Source organism: Apus apus, chromosome 4, assembly GCF_020740795.1.
Source record: "Apus apus isolate bApuApu2 chromosome 4, bApuApu2.pri.cur, whole genome shotgun sequence".
Classification (NCBI taxonomy): Eukaryota; Metazoa; Chordata; class Aves; order Apodiformes; family Apodidae; genus Apus; species Apus apus.
The window spans coordinates 81,866,358-81,881,990 of NC_067285.1; the positions used below are offsets into that span (position 1 = coordinate 81,866,358).

A 15,633-nucleotide genomic window follows, 5' to 3' on the forward strand; every position below is an offset into this window, starting at 1 on the left:
CAATGCCAATTCTTGCCTGCAAAAACTAAGCAGAAACACTTCTGAAAAATGACTGCTGCACACCTTGTTGTCTTTTGAGGTGCTTTAATTATGCAACTGTCTTAATGACAGAATGTCTTGGTCTCAAGCAAGAAAAAAAAAGTATAATCTGTTCAGAAAACCAGGCTTTAATTTTTTGTTTTGTGATTTTCCAGGAGAATCCAAACTTCAGAATTCATTTTTTTTAGACAAAAAAAATAAAATTGAAATGCTTACAAGGCAAGTTCTTTTTCCAGCAATCACATTTCGTAACGCAGGCAAATCAAGCTATTGTACCATCCTTCTGCTTAAAGACCATCACCACAGGTATGGCAGAAGCTTTTTTGGGAGGTGCTGTGGGTGTTTTTATTAAACATTACTGGACCATCAGTAGTACAGCAGGGATCTGCAGTGGGAGATGCTCTAGAGTTTAATGTGTTCTCTGGGTAAGTCTAGGACAGAAGAGACAACAGTTTTCGCTTCAAAATAAGCTGATTTTGGTTTACTCTGATACACAATGAGAAAGACGGAGGTTTTCGTGGGAAGCAGCAATGCAATGCTCTCACTTACTTCAGGATACAAGTCCCAGGATGTGATAATAAACACCCAAGCTGTTTTGGAGATTATTATCCTATCTGCAGCGACACCCTGTGGTGATGAAGCAGTAGTTTATCTGACCTTGTTAACTCGGAAAAACCACAAAAGTTCCGCCGTCACTATCCTAATGCCTGCCCTCATTAGCAGGAGGAAGCATACAGCTGAAAAGTATTTTTTCCTGGTAACATGAAGCATTCCTTATAGGATACGAGGAGATAAGTCTTCTGCTGTTAAGTGTTATAATTTAGTCATTATTATTTGTACTGTCAGTATTTCTAAAAGTTATTTCATATGCAGAAAATAAATACCAGGTTATAGTTAAACTGTGAATTTCAAACAAATATACAGTAATTTAGTTTAAAACATCAGGAAAAACCATATATATACACATAAAAAAAGACCTAATAACTTGTTAACCACTATGTATTTTGAGTAAGTTGCTCAGGTTTTATTCTGTTATGGAGCAGAGTACTAAAGTGTGGATTACTGCTCTCAAGGACAGGCTGTTTCCATACAGGACTTAGCAGCATCAGTGTCCGACTTGCCTTTTTTTCATCAATAAAAGCAGATTTGAAATATGCACTCTCAGAGGTTGTTGTGGGAAGCGAGCAGACTGAGGGTTTGCTTAGGCAGAAGGGAGTACTTGACCTGGTATAAACCGGGCAGCATGAACTGCCTCCTTGGTCTCAGCCTGTCTTTATTTTCTTCATCCTTCCTTTGCTTAGCAGCACACATACAGACCACATATATACACATACACATGACCAGGTATGTAAACACACTCACTGATAACACAGATAGACTCTTATGCTCACAAGAACACAGACAGCATCAATGGCTCTCTCCTGCTCCCTTTGCTGGCTGAGCAGCATGGAGGTCCACTGGTGGGACCACACACGTAGAGACACCCAGAATGCCCCATAGCTAACCCTGAAGCCCAGTCTCCTGTCACTGGCAACGGGACACAGCCACACTCCAGTTGCTGGTACAAACTCTCTCACTCAGGTAGACACATGCATATAGGGAGCTGGCCAGGACTTTCCTGGTCCCCCCAAAAGCCAGCTCCTTCTGTGGCCTTACCTGTAGGCATCCCACCACCACGGGCTCTGAGGACACTTCACCTCCTGCCTGGCTATATCCTCACTGGTGCTCACACACTTGCTTGTGCATCTGCACTTGCTCCAAGTGCTGGCACCACGGCCACAAGGACCCCTATGACCCAAGGTGCTACTCTCCCAGTCCGGGCACATAAATTAGTTCACTCCAGTTACTGTGCCACAGGCACACAAGTGCACTCCAATGAGTGGCACCTGATCCCCCATGCACACACAGAACAGCCCCCTTTTTAGGTATGTTTAACAGGTGCCTACTTAATTTTTCAGTGTAAGTGTGGGTAATAAATCTGCCTGGAAGTGAAGTTTCAGTCAGTTAAAATAGACTAACACTCTCTCACAAAGCATTTCTACAAGAGACACCAGATTCCTCATATTCAGCAGGCAGTCATCAGAGAACTCACCTACAATGTTTTAAATTGCCTTCTCTGCATAACTACCGAACCTGCATTTCCCATGTCTCAATCACTAATCTTAGCACCTGGCTATACAGTACACAACACTTTAAAGTAGCTTATTTTCAAACTTTAGGTGTAAGGCAGATAGGGAAGAAAAGGGAAGGTAGCATTTTGAGACAGAGACATAATTAAAGACAAAATTAATCTGCAAAAACTATCAGATCCTAAATAAATAATACACATAGGAAAGCATAATACAATTTAGGAAACAGTATTTAATTCAAGTTCAAAAAACCCCAAATGCCTCTGGAAGTGAACATCAATTTGCTAACATTGTTTATGCTATACAATTTAAAGAGTTTTAAGTCTTGTTTGCAAGCACCCTGTAGTCATTTACCATTGTCTTCCTCCGATCTTAAAAAGATTGCCACAAGATGAAACATCAACAAAAATGTTATACAATTTTATAAAAACCTGTTCCATAAAATGCAGAGTCAAGAAATACAAATTTACTACTTGTTAACATATTTTAGCTAAAGTCTTGTAATAACTCAAACTGATATTAGAGGTAAGAAGTGAAATTTCTTCAGTACCACAAATCCAGGTTTCCACACAGATTAAATGTGGTACACACGTAGCACTAAGCAAACTCACTCTTATTTAGGATTGGGAAGAGCAAAACAGACTATTCAGAATGTAGACTTCCTTTTGCACTGGCTCTTTTAGATTTTATGATCTTAGAGGTCTTTTCCAACCTCAGCGATTCTATTATTATAGCCCAAAACATCCCCCAACAGCGCCTCCCTTAGGGAGCTGCAGAAAAAGATTTTGAAGACTGGTCCCATAGTCACTCAGCTTCAAGGTCAGAATATAAAATTTACTTTGAAACAGCTACCATGTGGATATAATTGCTTTACCTAATATTAGGTCCATACAAAAAGTTATAAAATTATCAGGAAAAAACTGAATCTATTCTAAATATGCTTCCTAATTGCATGTAAAAAATTAACTGGCGCTTTTCCACAGTTTATGCCCTAAGTTATGAAAACAGTTTAGGTTAGCTTATATAACCTAAACTTCAAGAACTCAAATTAAGAAGAAATACAGTACTAGCATATTACCATAATTAGTAAACATATCACATTCTGAATCTTCTTCCTATTGGCAAAGATACAAAACCAAACTATTTACAAGAACTGCTTCTTTTCTAGGCCCCTTCAGCGAAGTGAAATGTAGCACCAAATAGATCTGGTAAGTGATGTGACCTCCAGTCTCCTCTTCCTGATTTTGAGATACTCAGAGCACTGTTTTCAAATTTGCCTGTGCTTCAGCTACTCAAGTTTGCATTTCTAACACAGCTATACTGTTTTACTTCTAATAACGGACATCTCTAATTCCGAGACAGTTCTTTAAGCCACACACAGTAGTGAACAGCAATTCAGATTTAAAAGTGGTATTCCATACTAAACATTGCATATAAATTACAAATAAAAACATGACCTGAAAAATTACAAGGTGAAATTCTTTCAGCAAGGGAAGTAAAATTCTTTGGTGAGCATAGAGACAATGCAGGGAATCTGTTTCTTTGCATTAAAATCCTGTCTGGTTGAGCAGGACTCGTACTCTGCCACTCTGCGATTTACACGAGTTAAAATCTGCATGAGTTCAAGCTTCCTTGCATGTTCCTTCAGCACTTTACACAGTGACTGAATAAACCAGGAGCCCTCAGCTGAATTCCTCCAAGAGTAATAGCCTGTGGAAGAGAGAGATGTCAAATTCATCAGATGTAGCAGCCCCTGATACGGGACAGGATATCAATTAGGGGGACAATACATAGTTTCCAATAGCAAATCAATGTTTTAAAATAAATCTCAAAACCACTAACCAACAGAATTTATATTTTTTAATCTCTCCAGACTCCAACTCAAAAGATTTTTCTAATCCTCTCATCTTTTCAAATCTAAGAACAGGCAGGAAAACTACCTTCTGCTGCAACAGTCTTAGCCACTATTCACTTATTACTTTTTATAGAGAACACTTATACGAAGTAGAGGTGACAATCTTGATGGAGCCAAGGTGTAAAATGTATTTCAGTGTCACTATCTTCAGGACTCTGTGCATGGAACCTATTTCTGCTAGCTGGTAACCTACAGGGCATAACTGGGGGCTCTGCCACTAATACTTTTGCTTAAGGATGCAACAGAGTTGATAGGCAAATAACATGCTGGTGTTGATCACCGACTTCTGTACATGCATCTGCAGATACCTGACTGGTTTGCTCTCTCAGAACTAATAATATGTTTCACTTCCTGCTGTAAATTATTTGCACAACTCAGTTTAACACAATTAACATCTGAGGGGTTGCTAGTGAGAAAGATGTGTATTTAGGTTTGGGTTTGTAGTTTGTAGGAACTGAGAGTAGTAGCTACCTCAAAAAGTAATCAAATCAGGAGAGAAAAAATGACTGAGGGAAGAAAATTTATGTTTTCATGAAAGAGAACAAATTATTACCCACTGACTGGATACAACTGCAAATGGTCATATACAATATCAATACAAGGCAATATATAAATAAAATTTCAGGGACAAAAATTTATTTGCAAGTCTCTCACCTGGAGCTGTAGAATATGCATACAAGAAGTCTGCTTCTACAGGTATTTTTTGACACATTGTTTCATCTGATCCACTGTCTGCCTCAATACCAGAATCTAACTCTGTCCCTCTACAAGCCTATTTGGGAGAAAGGAGAATGGAAAATAAAATAAAAAATTAAGAAATAAAGGCAACAATTATGATCAGAATACTAGTAGTTTTTTTCCTTTTTAATGGCAATAATATCCAATTAGAAACTGAAAAAATGAGAATTTCGATGTCACATTTCCATTAGACAGACTCAAGAAAAGTAACTAGCACTTATTCAAAACAACTACACAGTTTGGTTAAGCTAGATATTAATTCAAAAGTGCATTCAGAAACTCACTAAAATGTTGGCTAGTGTTCAGGAAGATTTACATAATTAACAGAATTAAGGTAATGCAATCTCAGCTATTGCAAACTGCCTAGCTAACAGGGCAGACTGCCACTTTTAGACCTGAAAAGAATCTTACTCTGAAAGTAATTCCATTTAAATCAATAATTGACTTTTTTCACTAATATAGGGAAACAGTATTTTTTAAATGATCCAGCTGACTGGATTATTGTGCAGTTGTACATCACCTGAATGAAAAAAAGCTTGGGTTTTCCTGCTAAAGTTCTGCACCTGTCACCTCTGAAAAGGCTTGTTAGTGTTTTCAGTTCAAGAGGACCATCTGTACCATAGATCAATCCTTCATCACCATGGCTGAGCAACACACAAACAAAACTGCTTCGCTTGCTGTGATCTTCTTCAGAAACTTGAAAGAAAAAAGAGAATTATCTTAACTTCCTGCATTCCCCAAAACCTGAAAATCTCATGCTTCCTATGTGACAGAAGTCTCCAAGAACTAATTCCCATGTTTAGAAACCTCCAACCAATTTTCACTTCCAAACTAAAGAAGCCAGCCTACTTTACTTCAGGAGGTTGGACACAGAAAACCTCAAATTAAAGGCCATTAAAGACATGGCCACACAACTAGGCCAAGAAAACTGTGAGCAGACAGGAAGTATTCCTACAGCATCTCAAGGTCTGAATGGTACACCCTGGTCATGCAGCAATGGTCAACAGTCTCAAGATCTGGAATTGGACTGATGGGAGCTTCTGAGTTTTGGGAAAGGATGGGCAAGTATTACATCTCTTTCCAATCACAGATGCTTCAACTGCTTGGATTATATGGGAATTCAGTGTAGCATGAAAGTTGTTGCTACTGAAGGGACCTAGGTACTAGCATCACCCCCCTCTCTGTCTCACTCTTGCCTGTAACAAGGTCTAGGAAGCTTTTTCAAGTCTCTGAATTCTTCCTTGAAGACATTTAAGTTAGATATTAAATGTTTGTAAATTTAATTTTTTTCCATCTTGTGGTATGCAAGGAGTATAGAACGGATATTCTCTTATATCTTTTGCTGCCTGACATTGTAAGATGTACTTAAGGACCAAGATGATTCTTGGTTAAATCTATGAAAAGAGACAAATATGGTTTAAATGAAAGAATCCAAAAGGACATCTGAGTGGGAAACTCAGTAAGATGCATGTGTTTGTAGACAAAAAGTGAAACAGTCCCAGGAGCTTGCCAAAACACTGAATTCCTATTCTGGAAAAATAGTCTTTCAAGCAATGCACACTCAGGCATTTCTATAATCTATGGACAAGCACTGCACCTAGAGATAGGAAAGGCTGTTTTTTTGGGAATCTCTAGTTAGGCTGTAGACTGTAGTTTACACTATCTGTTTGGAGGTCTTACACCACAGGTAAGACAGAAACCTTTCCACTTTCAGCTACTGTCAACAGACCGGCTGCAACTATACTTATAAATTAACTAGGCCTGGGAGCATTCTCTGGTATAAACATTAACTGGCACTAAAGAACCTACTTTTATGTTAGCAAACAGTTATACTTAAAAACTAAACCAAAACCACCCCAAAAAAACTCCAAACCAAACACAAATAGAAAAGAACCAGGATTGCAGGTTAACTGGCCGTTAGGAATAATCCCTGGAACGCTTTTACTGTTGAACTATGACCTGGAACAGCCTTGGAGAGTGGTAGCAGGCATGAGCCACAGTCATGCCAGAGTGAACTAGACCAACAGTGAACTAAAATAGACTGTGTTCCAGGGCTACAGATACCTCCAGGCACCATTTAATTTACTGGTCTAGATGTAGCCAAGTCCAAACAAAGCAGGACTAACACAAACAGCAGCATGCAGCTCTCACTTGACAGAAGGATGTTTTGTTTCACAAGTCAAACAAAACATGAGTTGTTCCTCCAAAAGAGTAATTCAATCCACACACTTGCAGTTCTGGGCCCTTGATCAGAACCCCCCTGGATCAGAACACCTCCTGAGCCACACCACGAAGCACACAGCACAGAACCCCTCTACCCAGTTAAGAAGGTTTCTTTCCAACTCAGAGCTTCAGTGATCCCAGGGTCAGAATATAAATCAGTCTGCATTTAAGTGTCAGTGTTTTTTCCAGACTTCTTTAGATGATAAGAAAGAATATGGAGACAACAGTCAAGGCACAAAAGATGCAGAGACACCGAAGATGAATAAACACAGAAAATATGATGTACATGCCAACCTTAGCCATAAACCAATGGTAGGTGTGAAATATCATCTTAAAGAACCAGGGAAGAAGAGATGTGAGGGCTAGAGATGTATCTGAAAACAGTGGTTGATTTAATACACACAGACTGAAATAATTATTACTTACCATTTTTCAATAGTTTAAATATGTCCCTGCATGAAAGATCATTGTTGATTTTTATTTTATATCCCAACTTCATAAAAACTTCTCTGACACTTGCAGCATCTGCATCTGTACCCGAACGGGGTGACATCCCTATATAAAAGAGAAATGTATTATTTTTTTATATGATAGAGATTGAATGGTCTGAACGAGCCAAATTACCTTCTCACTTGTGTATCAATCTGAAATATTATTCCATATCCACTCTAATAGAAAAAAAATGGCACTGTTATACACGTACACCATTCCCCTCTCTCTACCTATATTACAGATTTATGTACTCCTTATTTTATGTCTACCTAGCTATACAAAGACATAAAAAAAAGGATTTAATTTTCAAAACAGAAATCATGACTAAAAGTTAAGACAGACTTGTACTGACTAACCATTTTTTCTCCCCATTCCTGTTATACCCCAACATGTTCCCTATACACATATTTGGAAGAATGCACTGAAATGAGTCACATCCATTCAAACCACTTAATTTTAGATTGCAATCAAAATAGGTCTGCATATTTACTTTGATACTTTGAAGAATAATACATGCTACTAGTTTACCTAAATTAAAGAAAAAAACTTTAAAATTTGGAAGCGGTACCAGTGTCTCTGTGGAAATTCTTATTGTTTATTATTACACATTCCCCCATCTCTGGATAATCCATTCTGTAACTGTCGTCCGGCAGAATTCCAGAGTCCATAGACTTGCTAGGAGGTAGGTTCTTCCTGTATAGAAAACAGACAAACTTTAGGTGTTAATTTCTGATCTCTCTTTTCTAGTTTCAAAATAATAATTAAAAAACATTAGCTTAGCAAAACCAACAAAACTGGCAATATTTACTGCTTGTTCCCTCGGCAAGTTGGCTGACACCAAGCTGTGTGGTACAGTCCACACACTGGAGAGAAGGGATGCCACCCAGAGTGACCTTGCCAGGCTTGAGCAGTGGGCCCATGCCAACCTCACTGAGTTCAACAAGGCCAAGTGCAAGGTCCTGCACCTGGGTCAGGGCAATCCCAAACACGGATACAGGCTCAGTGATGAGTGGATTGAGAGCAACCCTGAGCAGAAGATTTGGAGGTGCTGGTGGACAAAAAACTGAGTATCGGCTGGCAATGTGCATTCACAGCCCAGAAAGCCAACTGTATCCTGGGGACATCAAAAATGTGGCCAGAAGGTTGAGGAAGGTGATTCTCCCTCTCTACTCTGCTCTTGGAGTATTTTGTCCAGTTCTGAGGCTCCCAACATAAGAATGACATGGACCTGCTCGAGCAGGTTCATAGTAGAGCCATGAACATGATCAGAGGGCTGGAGAACCTTCCCTATCAGGGCAGGCTGAGAAAGTTGGGGTAGTTCAGCCTGGAGAAGGCTTAAAGGGAACCCACAGAAAAGACAGGGAGAGACTTTTTATGAGGGAGTCTAGTGACAGGGTTATGGTTTCAAACTGAAAGAGGGTAGACTTAGGTTAGACATTAGGAAGAAATTCTTCACTGTGAGGGTGGTGAGACACTGGAACAGTTTCCCAGAGAAACTGTGCATGGTCCCTCTGTGGAAGTGTTCAAAGCCAGGCTGGATGGAGCTTTGTGCAACCTGGTGTAGTGGGAAGTGTCCCTGCCCATTCAGGGGGGCTGGAACTAGATTATCTTTAAGGTCCTTTCCAACCCAAATAATTTTCTGATTCTAAGTAATGTCTGTGAAATTAATTGGCAGATCTGATTTGACTACTGAAGACTGCACTTGCCCAGAGGTTAAAATAAATAAAACTGCTTTGTATAGTTATGTTCCCAAATAAAACTTTTGTTTCAAGGTAGGTAAAATGTGCACATCCACAAATAATTAAAAAACAAAAATGAAGAGTAATTTGTAGTAATATTCTGTGCGGCTTAAAATTTAAAGACAGCTTTTCAAGACAGCTAATCACGTGATAATGATTTTAAGCCAAGTCTAACTGCATCTCAGCTGTTTTGCTTTTTAATTTCCTCGATATACACATGGTCTGTTCTGTCAGAGACTGTATATTTTCAAAGTCAGTACAACTCTCTAGTTGTTTATGATTATTATTTACCATAATTGAAACTTTACCCTTAGCACTATTTCTTCTATGGCTCTCACCTTCTGTTACAGCACAAGATCCATCAAGACTTAAATTGAAGACTTAAACCAAAAGTCCCTCACTTACCCTTTGGAACCAGGAATAGATTTTGCATCTGTCAGATGTTCCCCTAAATACGGTCCATCTCCTGTATCTGCCATTATAGCTCTCAATTATCAGCTTGAAAACATAAGAAAACAAAAATACAGGAGAGTTAGTATTCATATGAAATAATACCTTCTGATTGCTTAATTTTTGCTAGGTTTCCTTGAAGCCTTACATAATCAGAGAGCAATTTTTTAGAATTATAGAGCAAACCGGAATGTTACAAGGGGATATTAACATAGAATAACCCAGGATTATTAGTTTTGGTAGGCAAAAAAATAGCATTTTAGAGTAATCCCTACATATCTTATATTTGGCAGAAGAACATGAAAAATTTCCCTAAGCTATTGTGTTCTAAAACAACTCTGGAAAAAACAGTCTGCAGATCCCTATGACCAAATAATCGAAAATTATTTTATGAGACACAAACAAATTGAAAATCTTTGAAATATTTTAATGTCCCTACATGCACTAGTAGCATTTTAGTATTATGAATATTGTGTCATATATGGATCCTTCCATCTCGGCAAGACAGAAATTGAGATTCAAAATCAAGCAGTACAAGTTATTGGATTCGTGCAAACACTTTACAGAAGATTACATTTTGGGTCACACTATTTTGGGAAACAAGTAATTTTTCTGCATTCCATTTCAAATGAAACATCACCGCATGCAATCCTAATTGGTGTATGTGAAGGCAACTTCAATATAAATAACATAAAACCACAACAATATAACTTTAAAATAGTTGATGAAGTGAACTCTATGCTGTGGGCTGCTGCTTTCTTTCAGTCAGAACACAGACAAGAAATTACGATTGATAACAAACCAAAAATCAATTTAAAACCAATAAACCTTCCTCCTAGTTACTTTGTATACACTCATGGAATACATTACCGCAAGTGACCTTTAACTCACAGTTCAGGCAAGGATTAAGCATCATAAAGTTACATATAGGATAGGACAAAATAATAAATACTTAGAAGCGAAATAAGCACTTAAGACTTCATGAAACAAACAAGGCACCACAAGACATGAATTTTAAATAAACCGAGCAGATATATTTATTATAAATAGGGACGTATAAATAACCAGACCAAGTAGTAAGATTTGCTGGTCAGATATTATGAAGATACTTATTTAAGGACTAGGCTTTTTAGTGGCAAACCACATTTGCCATCTTATACCATCATGTTATTATTACAAGTCTCTTGCCTTCATATCTATACTCTAGCTAGTACACCATGACACCTGTTTTCTGTGGCAACAATTACTGATGCAGCAGAAGCACTAATCTGGGTAAGTATAACCCTCTTTCTTTCATTGTTTCTTAAAAGACATTTACTTACACTTTTAGTGACTTCAAAATATCTTCAAGGTTACTCTGAGTACTACTTCTTTGTATCCTGGCGCACTGATGTAATGAAGAAATCTTCTTGCTCACAAAAGTATCAAATAAACTTGGTATTTTAGACATAACATTTCTAAAATACATTACTGTTTTATATTTTAGAAATGAATGAGTTAAGAACTGCATCTACGATGCTAAGCTTGCCTGCCTAGCACTATGATCTGGATTAATTCATCCTAAATTCAAAGTCTAACTCCTTAAAAGTTCCCTATGTTTAAAAAACACAAGCGCTTCCAAATTCAACTACCTAAGACCTGTGGCATAACAGTGATCCAACCCTATGAGCTCCCTATCGAGCAGGGAGCATTAGCATTGACAACAAAGTCTAGTCTAGAGTGACAATTGGTGTATCTACTGAGCTGTGACTGAAACAGAACCTCTGATTGACAAGAACACTAGAAGTTCCCCTGCTCCAGCACAGCCCAGCTTTCAGGTGTTTCTAGGCCTCTTTCAACCCTGTCCCTACCACCATCATCCTGAGCTTTGGTTCCCAGCTTTCCCAAACACTCAGCCTGACAATTTTGAACAAAACTTCATCAGGAATACATACAACCAGAGAGACCCACAATTCTGAAGCAACTCATTCTGTTTTGTCCTCCGGTGAAGCACTGTGTGCAGAAGCACAACCCAAACCCTTCACTGTGGCTGGGATTAATAGGAGAGACAGGGAAAAGGTTAACTTTCTTCCTCATTTGTTCTTCATCTGCCAGCGGTAATGCAGAACCACACCATATAAAAAAACCACAGCATTGTGTACCAACTCCATTATCTACACTAGGCAGCAGGTGTCCTGAGAGCAGTGTAGCCATGTCGGCATGGAATTCAGCTTCTGCTAAAAGCCCATCTGCTCATCCCAGCTGTCTGGCACTGTGAAGATCTGCAGTGCCAGCACTGCAAATACATGAATCAGCTAGCGTAAACTAGTAAACATCTGCCTACATGACCTGTGGTCACTTCCTGTCTATCATATGAGACAGCCTGGACTACCAGTAAATACTTAGAGCTTACATACAGGGGAAGCTGACAACTCTCTTTGGCCAACAGATGAGAACTGAATCATAAGGCTGCCCTGGGTTCACATCAGGCATGCTCCAACCAAACTGCTGCATCCCATTGGGACTGGTTTTAGTAAGCTGGTGGCAATAACACTTGTGAACAGCAGCTGACTTAAGTGGGCAAACTGGAGGCCTAACACTGGGACCACTGAATCCTGCTATAACACAAATGTTAAAGCATGCTACAAAACATAAGAAAGACTTTCAACGTTTAAGTGACCTCAAACTAAGTCTAGTCTCCTTGACCCTTCTGCAGCCTTAAGACTCTGAAACTGCTGTCCTTGATCCCATGCCAAAGAAACAATGAAATCTGTAGTAGCTAGCAAAACCTGCAATTACAACAAACTACAGGAGTTGGTTTCTGAAAAAGGCAGAACAGATTTTGTAATACCGTATCATAAAAATCTCCCTTACTAAGAAGCCTTTGCAACTTAGCTCATAGCCTAGTTTCAATTGTTTAATAAAGCGTTAAAGATTACTGCATTCAACCACATCACGACTGGAGCTTGTCTAAGGGTCTTTACAAAAGCTAGAAAGATAGTGAAGAAAAACTGGGTACAATACATTAGGTATTTGAAATACATGTGCTTTATCTTCAGAATAGAATCTGAAACAACGCTAATATTCATCCATTTCTGAGCACCTTAAGGCACTACGTCACCTGCATTTCTTTACAGAACAAAAGACACGCACAAAGAGGTATCGGTTTTGTTGCTAGGTTCTGAAATGCACGTTTCAATTAACAGTATGTTTTCTGCTCTAAAGCACTAGTCAGGGGAACAACAACGCTCCCTGGAGGACACTGCTGATTCTAACAGATACTAAGAATTGCCTCATCTTTGTTTAGATAATGCAATGATGTCATGTTCTGTCTAGCAGAACACATTTCCCTGCAGAGGATGATCTCATGCTATAAGGTATAGGGGGAAAAAAAAATCAGGACAATGCATTAAGAATTTAATTTAAAATTTTTGTCCTGCTCCTTGAAATTGTGTTCTCTGAAAGATTAGGTAAAATGAGCTTTTAACTATAAGGAAACCTAAAAAGTAGCTCAGATGAGCAACAGTATTTTTCTAATCTAGCAGAATACATTCTCAAGGTTTTAGGAAGCTTGTTTTACAGTATTTTTATGAAGAAAAAAAAAGTTTCAAAAAATTCTTCTGAGACAGAGATAGTGAATACAAAGATGATGCTACAATGACCTTTACAGGTACTAAGTAGTAAAAAATAAAGTGGTTCAAAAAGGTTCAAAACTACACTCAACAAGATACCAAAATTGACCACGCTGTCTCTGTGTAGAAATAGAAGCAATAATATATTTTGCCTTATATAAATGTGGTTGTTCCAATGCTTTTCTTTTGACAGGAAAATGATATATACACCAATGTTTTTACTCCTTTCCATCCTGGATTTACTTATTCTACCTGAACCTAATGAAAATAAACTCCCATCATTATATATCACCAATACCATAAGAACTATCACACTGGGGTTTTTTTTTTGAAGTAACATTTATTTGAATTGTGAACCAACAAGAGAAAATGATAGGGTGGTAAAAATAATATCAAAGCTTCTCAGACAGGGAAGGAAGCAAATAACTGAACTGTCTCTAGTTATCAAATATGCAAACTACAGGAGACAACACATGTTCAGTATATGTCAGCTGCTACAAAGCAATTATTGTAGCGGTATTAAAATACATGTGCAAAACAGAAACCAGTATTGTAAAACATGTTCTTAAAGACTGGAAAAGGGCAGTACCCCACCTCACATGACTGCAAGAGAAAATGTCAAGCATTCAAGTACATAAATATATACATGTCACGTTGTGATACTAACAGACATGCAAATTCAGACTTTTTATTTATACAATGCGCAATGATAACCAATAATTATCTAATTAATAATAGGAGGAAAATACATTAGCTGACGGTATGAAAAAAAAAACCCACAACAACCAACAGAAACATTTGAAATAAACCACTCAGTTTGCTGTGTGGCACTATCCCCCTACTACACACTGGTACCACTGACGGAAGCAGGCCAATACCCCTCCACAGTACTTCTGGTCTGAATGTGGTTGCTGGAAAATGCTGGCACTGGGCCAGCACTCTGATCTTCCAAAAGCAAACAGACTTCCAGTTAGTCAGCACTCATCTCCAAAACCAGCAAGGCATGACTTTATTCTGCCAGCAGATGGGACCCCTGCTTACCGATTTACCTATTAACCCCATCACCACCACGACAGGTAACAGCCACGTCAGGCTCCTTTACGTCAAGGGCAAGGTGTGCTATTTTCAAACCTACCAACTGATGAGAATCATTACAGTAGAGAATTACCAGCTGGAAGGTAAAAGACCAGACTACCAGCGATGTCCTTCAGCCCAGCAGGGAACAGACTGCCACCACCTCGGGCCGGGCCTGCTAGGTGCTGCAAGCAGCCGCACACGGCGAGGGCCTCCAGCGTGCCCCCCTGCCCCGGCAGGGCCAGCACCACCCCGGGAAGCTGCTCGGCACCCCGGGAAGCTGCTCGGCACCCCGGGCCGCTGCTCGGCACCCCGGGGAAGCTGCTCGGCACCCCGGGGAAGCTGCTCGGCACCCCGGGGAAGCTGCTCGGCACCCCGGGGAAGCTGCTCGGCACCCGGGAAGCTGCTCGGCACCCCGCCCCAGTGCCTCATCTCGGCGGGAAACCTCTCGGCCGCCGCACACGCACCCTTTGTTAGCAGCCAGCTCGCTGCAGAGCCCTTTCCCACACGAGGCTTAACTCGCGGCCTCCAGAGCCTTATTTTGGTAGATCCAAACGCCGATTTTTGACCCCGTGTTTCCAGTCAGTTAACAGTCGCCCGGAGGAACACCAGAAAGCAGCTTAAAATGTAATGCCCCTCCCCCCCCCCCCCTTTGTTTAGGCAGTTTCTCCAGAAAAAACAGGCTTAAATGAGCCATCATCCGCCTCAGGCTTCTGGGGAACTCACCCCCGAGCCCCCGCGCTCTCCTTCGGGGCGTCTGGGAGCGCCGGGGCGGCCGCTCTCCCGCCGCCGCGGGGCAGACACGGGACATCGCCGCCGCAACCACCGCCCGCAGCCGGAGCCGCCGCAGCCGGAGCCGCCGGCAGCGGGGAGCGGGAAGGCGGCGCCCTGAGCCGGGGTGAGGAGGTTCCCGCTCCCTTCCGCTGGCTGCCCGCGGGGGGCCGGGCCGAACCAGCCCCGCGGAGCCGGAGAGCCCCAGCCTGGCCCCGAGAGGGCGGGCCCCCCATCCCCGCCGCTTCGCGCCCCCAGGCCGGCGCCCCCCGCCGCCGCCACCCACCGGCTCTGCCGCCTGCTGCGCTCCGACCTCCCGTCCCGGGGCTGCCCTCAGCTCGGCGCGGCGCGGCGCGGCAGCAGGCGGGCGGGCGGGCGGGCAGGGCCGCCGCCGCACCCGCGCGTCCCGCAGCGCCTCCGGCTCCTCCCCGCGCGCGCGGCGGCTCCCGCCC

At 41.0% G+C, this 15,633-nt stretch overlaps 1 protein-coding gene across 1 annotated transcript; it reads right to left on the reverse strand.

Annotated features, from left to right (window-relative positions):
- Positions 1–2,380: 2,380 nt before the first annotated feature.
- CASP3 (caspase 3) lies at positions 2,381–15,607 on the reverse strand. The gene is made up of 7 exons (XM_051618968.1): positions 15,468–15,607; positions 9,681–9,773; positions 8,105–8,229; positions 7,471–7,599; positions 5,342–5,517; positions 4,738–4,855; positions 2,381–3,878 (listed from the first exon to the last, which is right to left on the reverse strand). The coding sequence occupies exons 2-7, from the start codon at positions 9,752–9,754 to the stop codon at positions 3,652–3,654; spliced, it is 849 nt and encodes a 282-aa protein (XP_051474928.1). The 5' UTR covers positions 9,755–9,773; positions 15,468–15,607; the 3' UTR covers positions 2,381–3,651.
- Between the last annotated feature and the right edge of the window lie 26 nt (positions 15,608–15,633).

What these genes read in the sequence shown, in the direction of transcription:
- CASP3 (XM_051618968.1), bottom strand. Translation starts at nt 9,754, where the DNA reads ATGGCAGATACAGGAGATGGACCGTATTTAGGGGAACATCTGACAGAT. An exon ending in ATTTAAACTATTGAAAAATG is followed by an intron (nt 5,518 to 7,470) that starts GTAAGTAATAAT and finishes TTTTCTTTCAAG; the next exon opens with TTTCTGAAGAAGATCACAGC. An exon ending in CCAAGCTTTTTTTCATTCAG is followed by an intron (nt 4,856 to 5,341) that starts GTGATGTACAAC and finishes TCTCCCAAATAG; the next exon opens with GCTTGTAGAGGGACAGAGTT.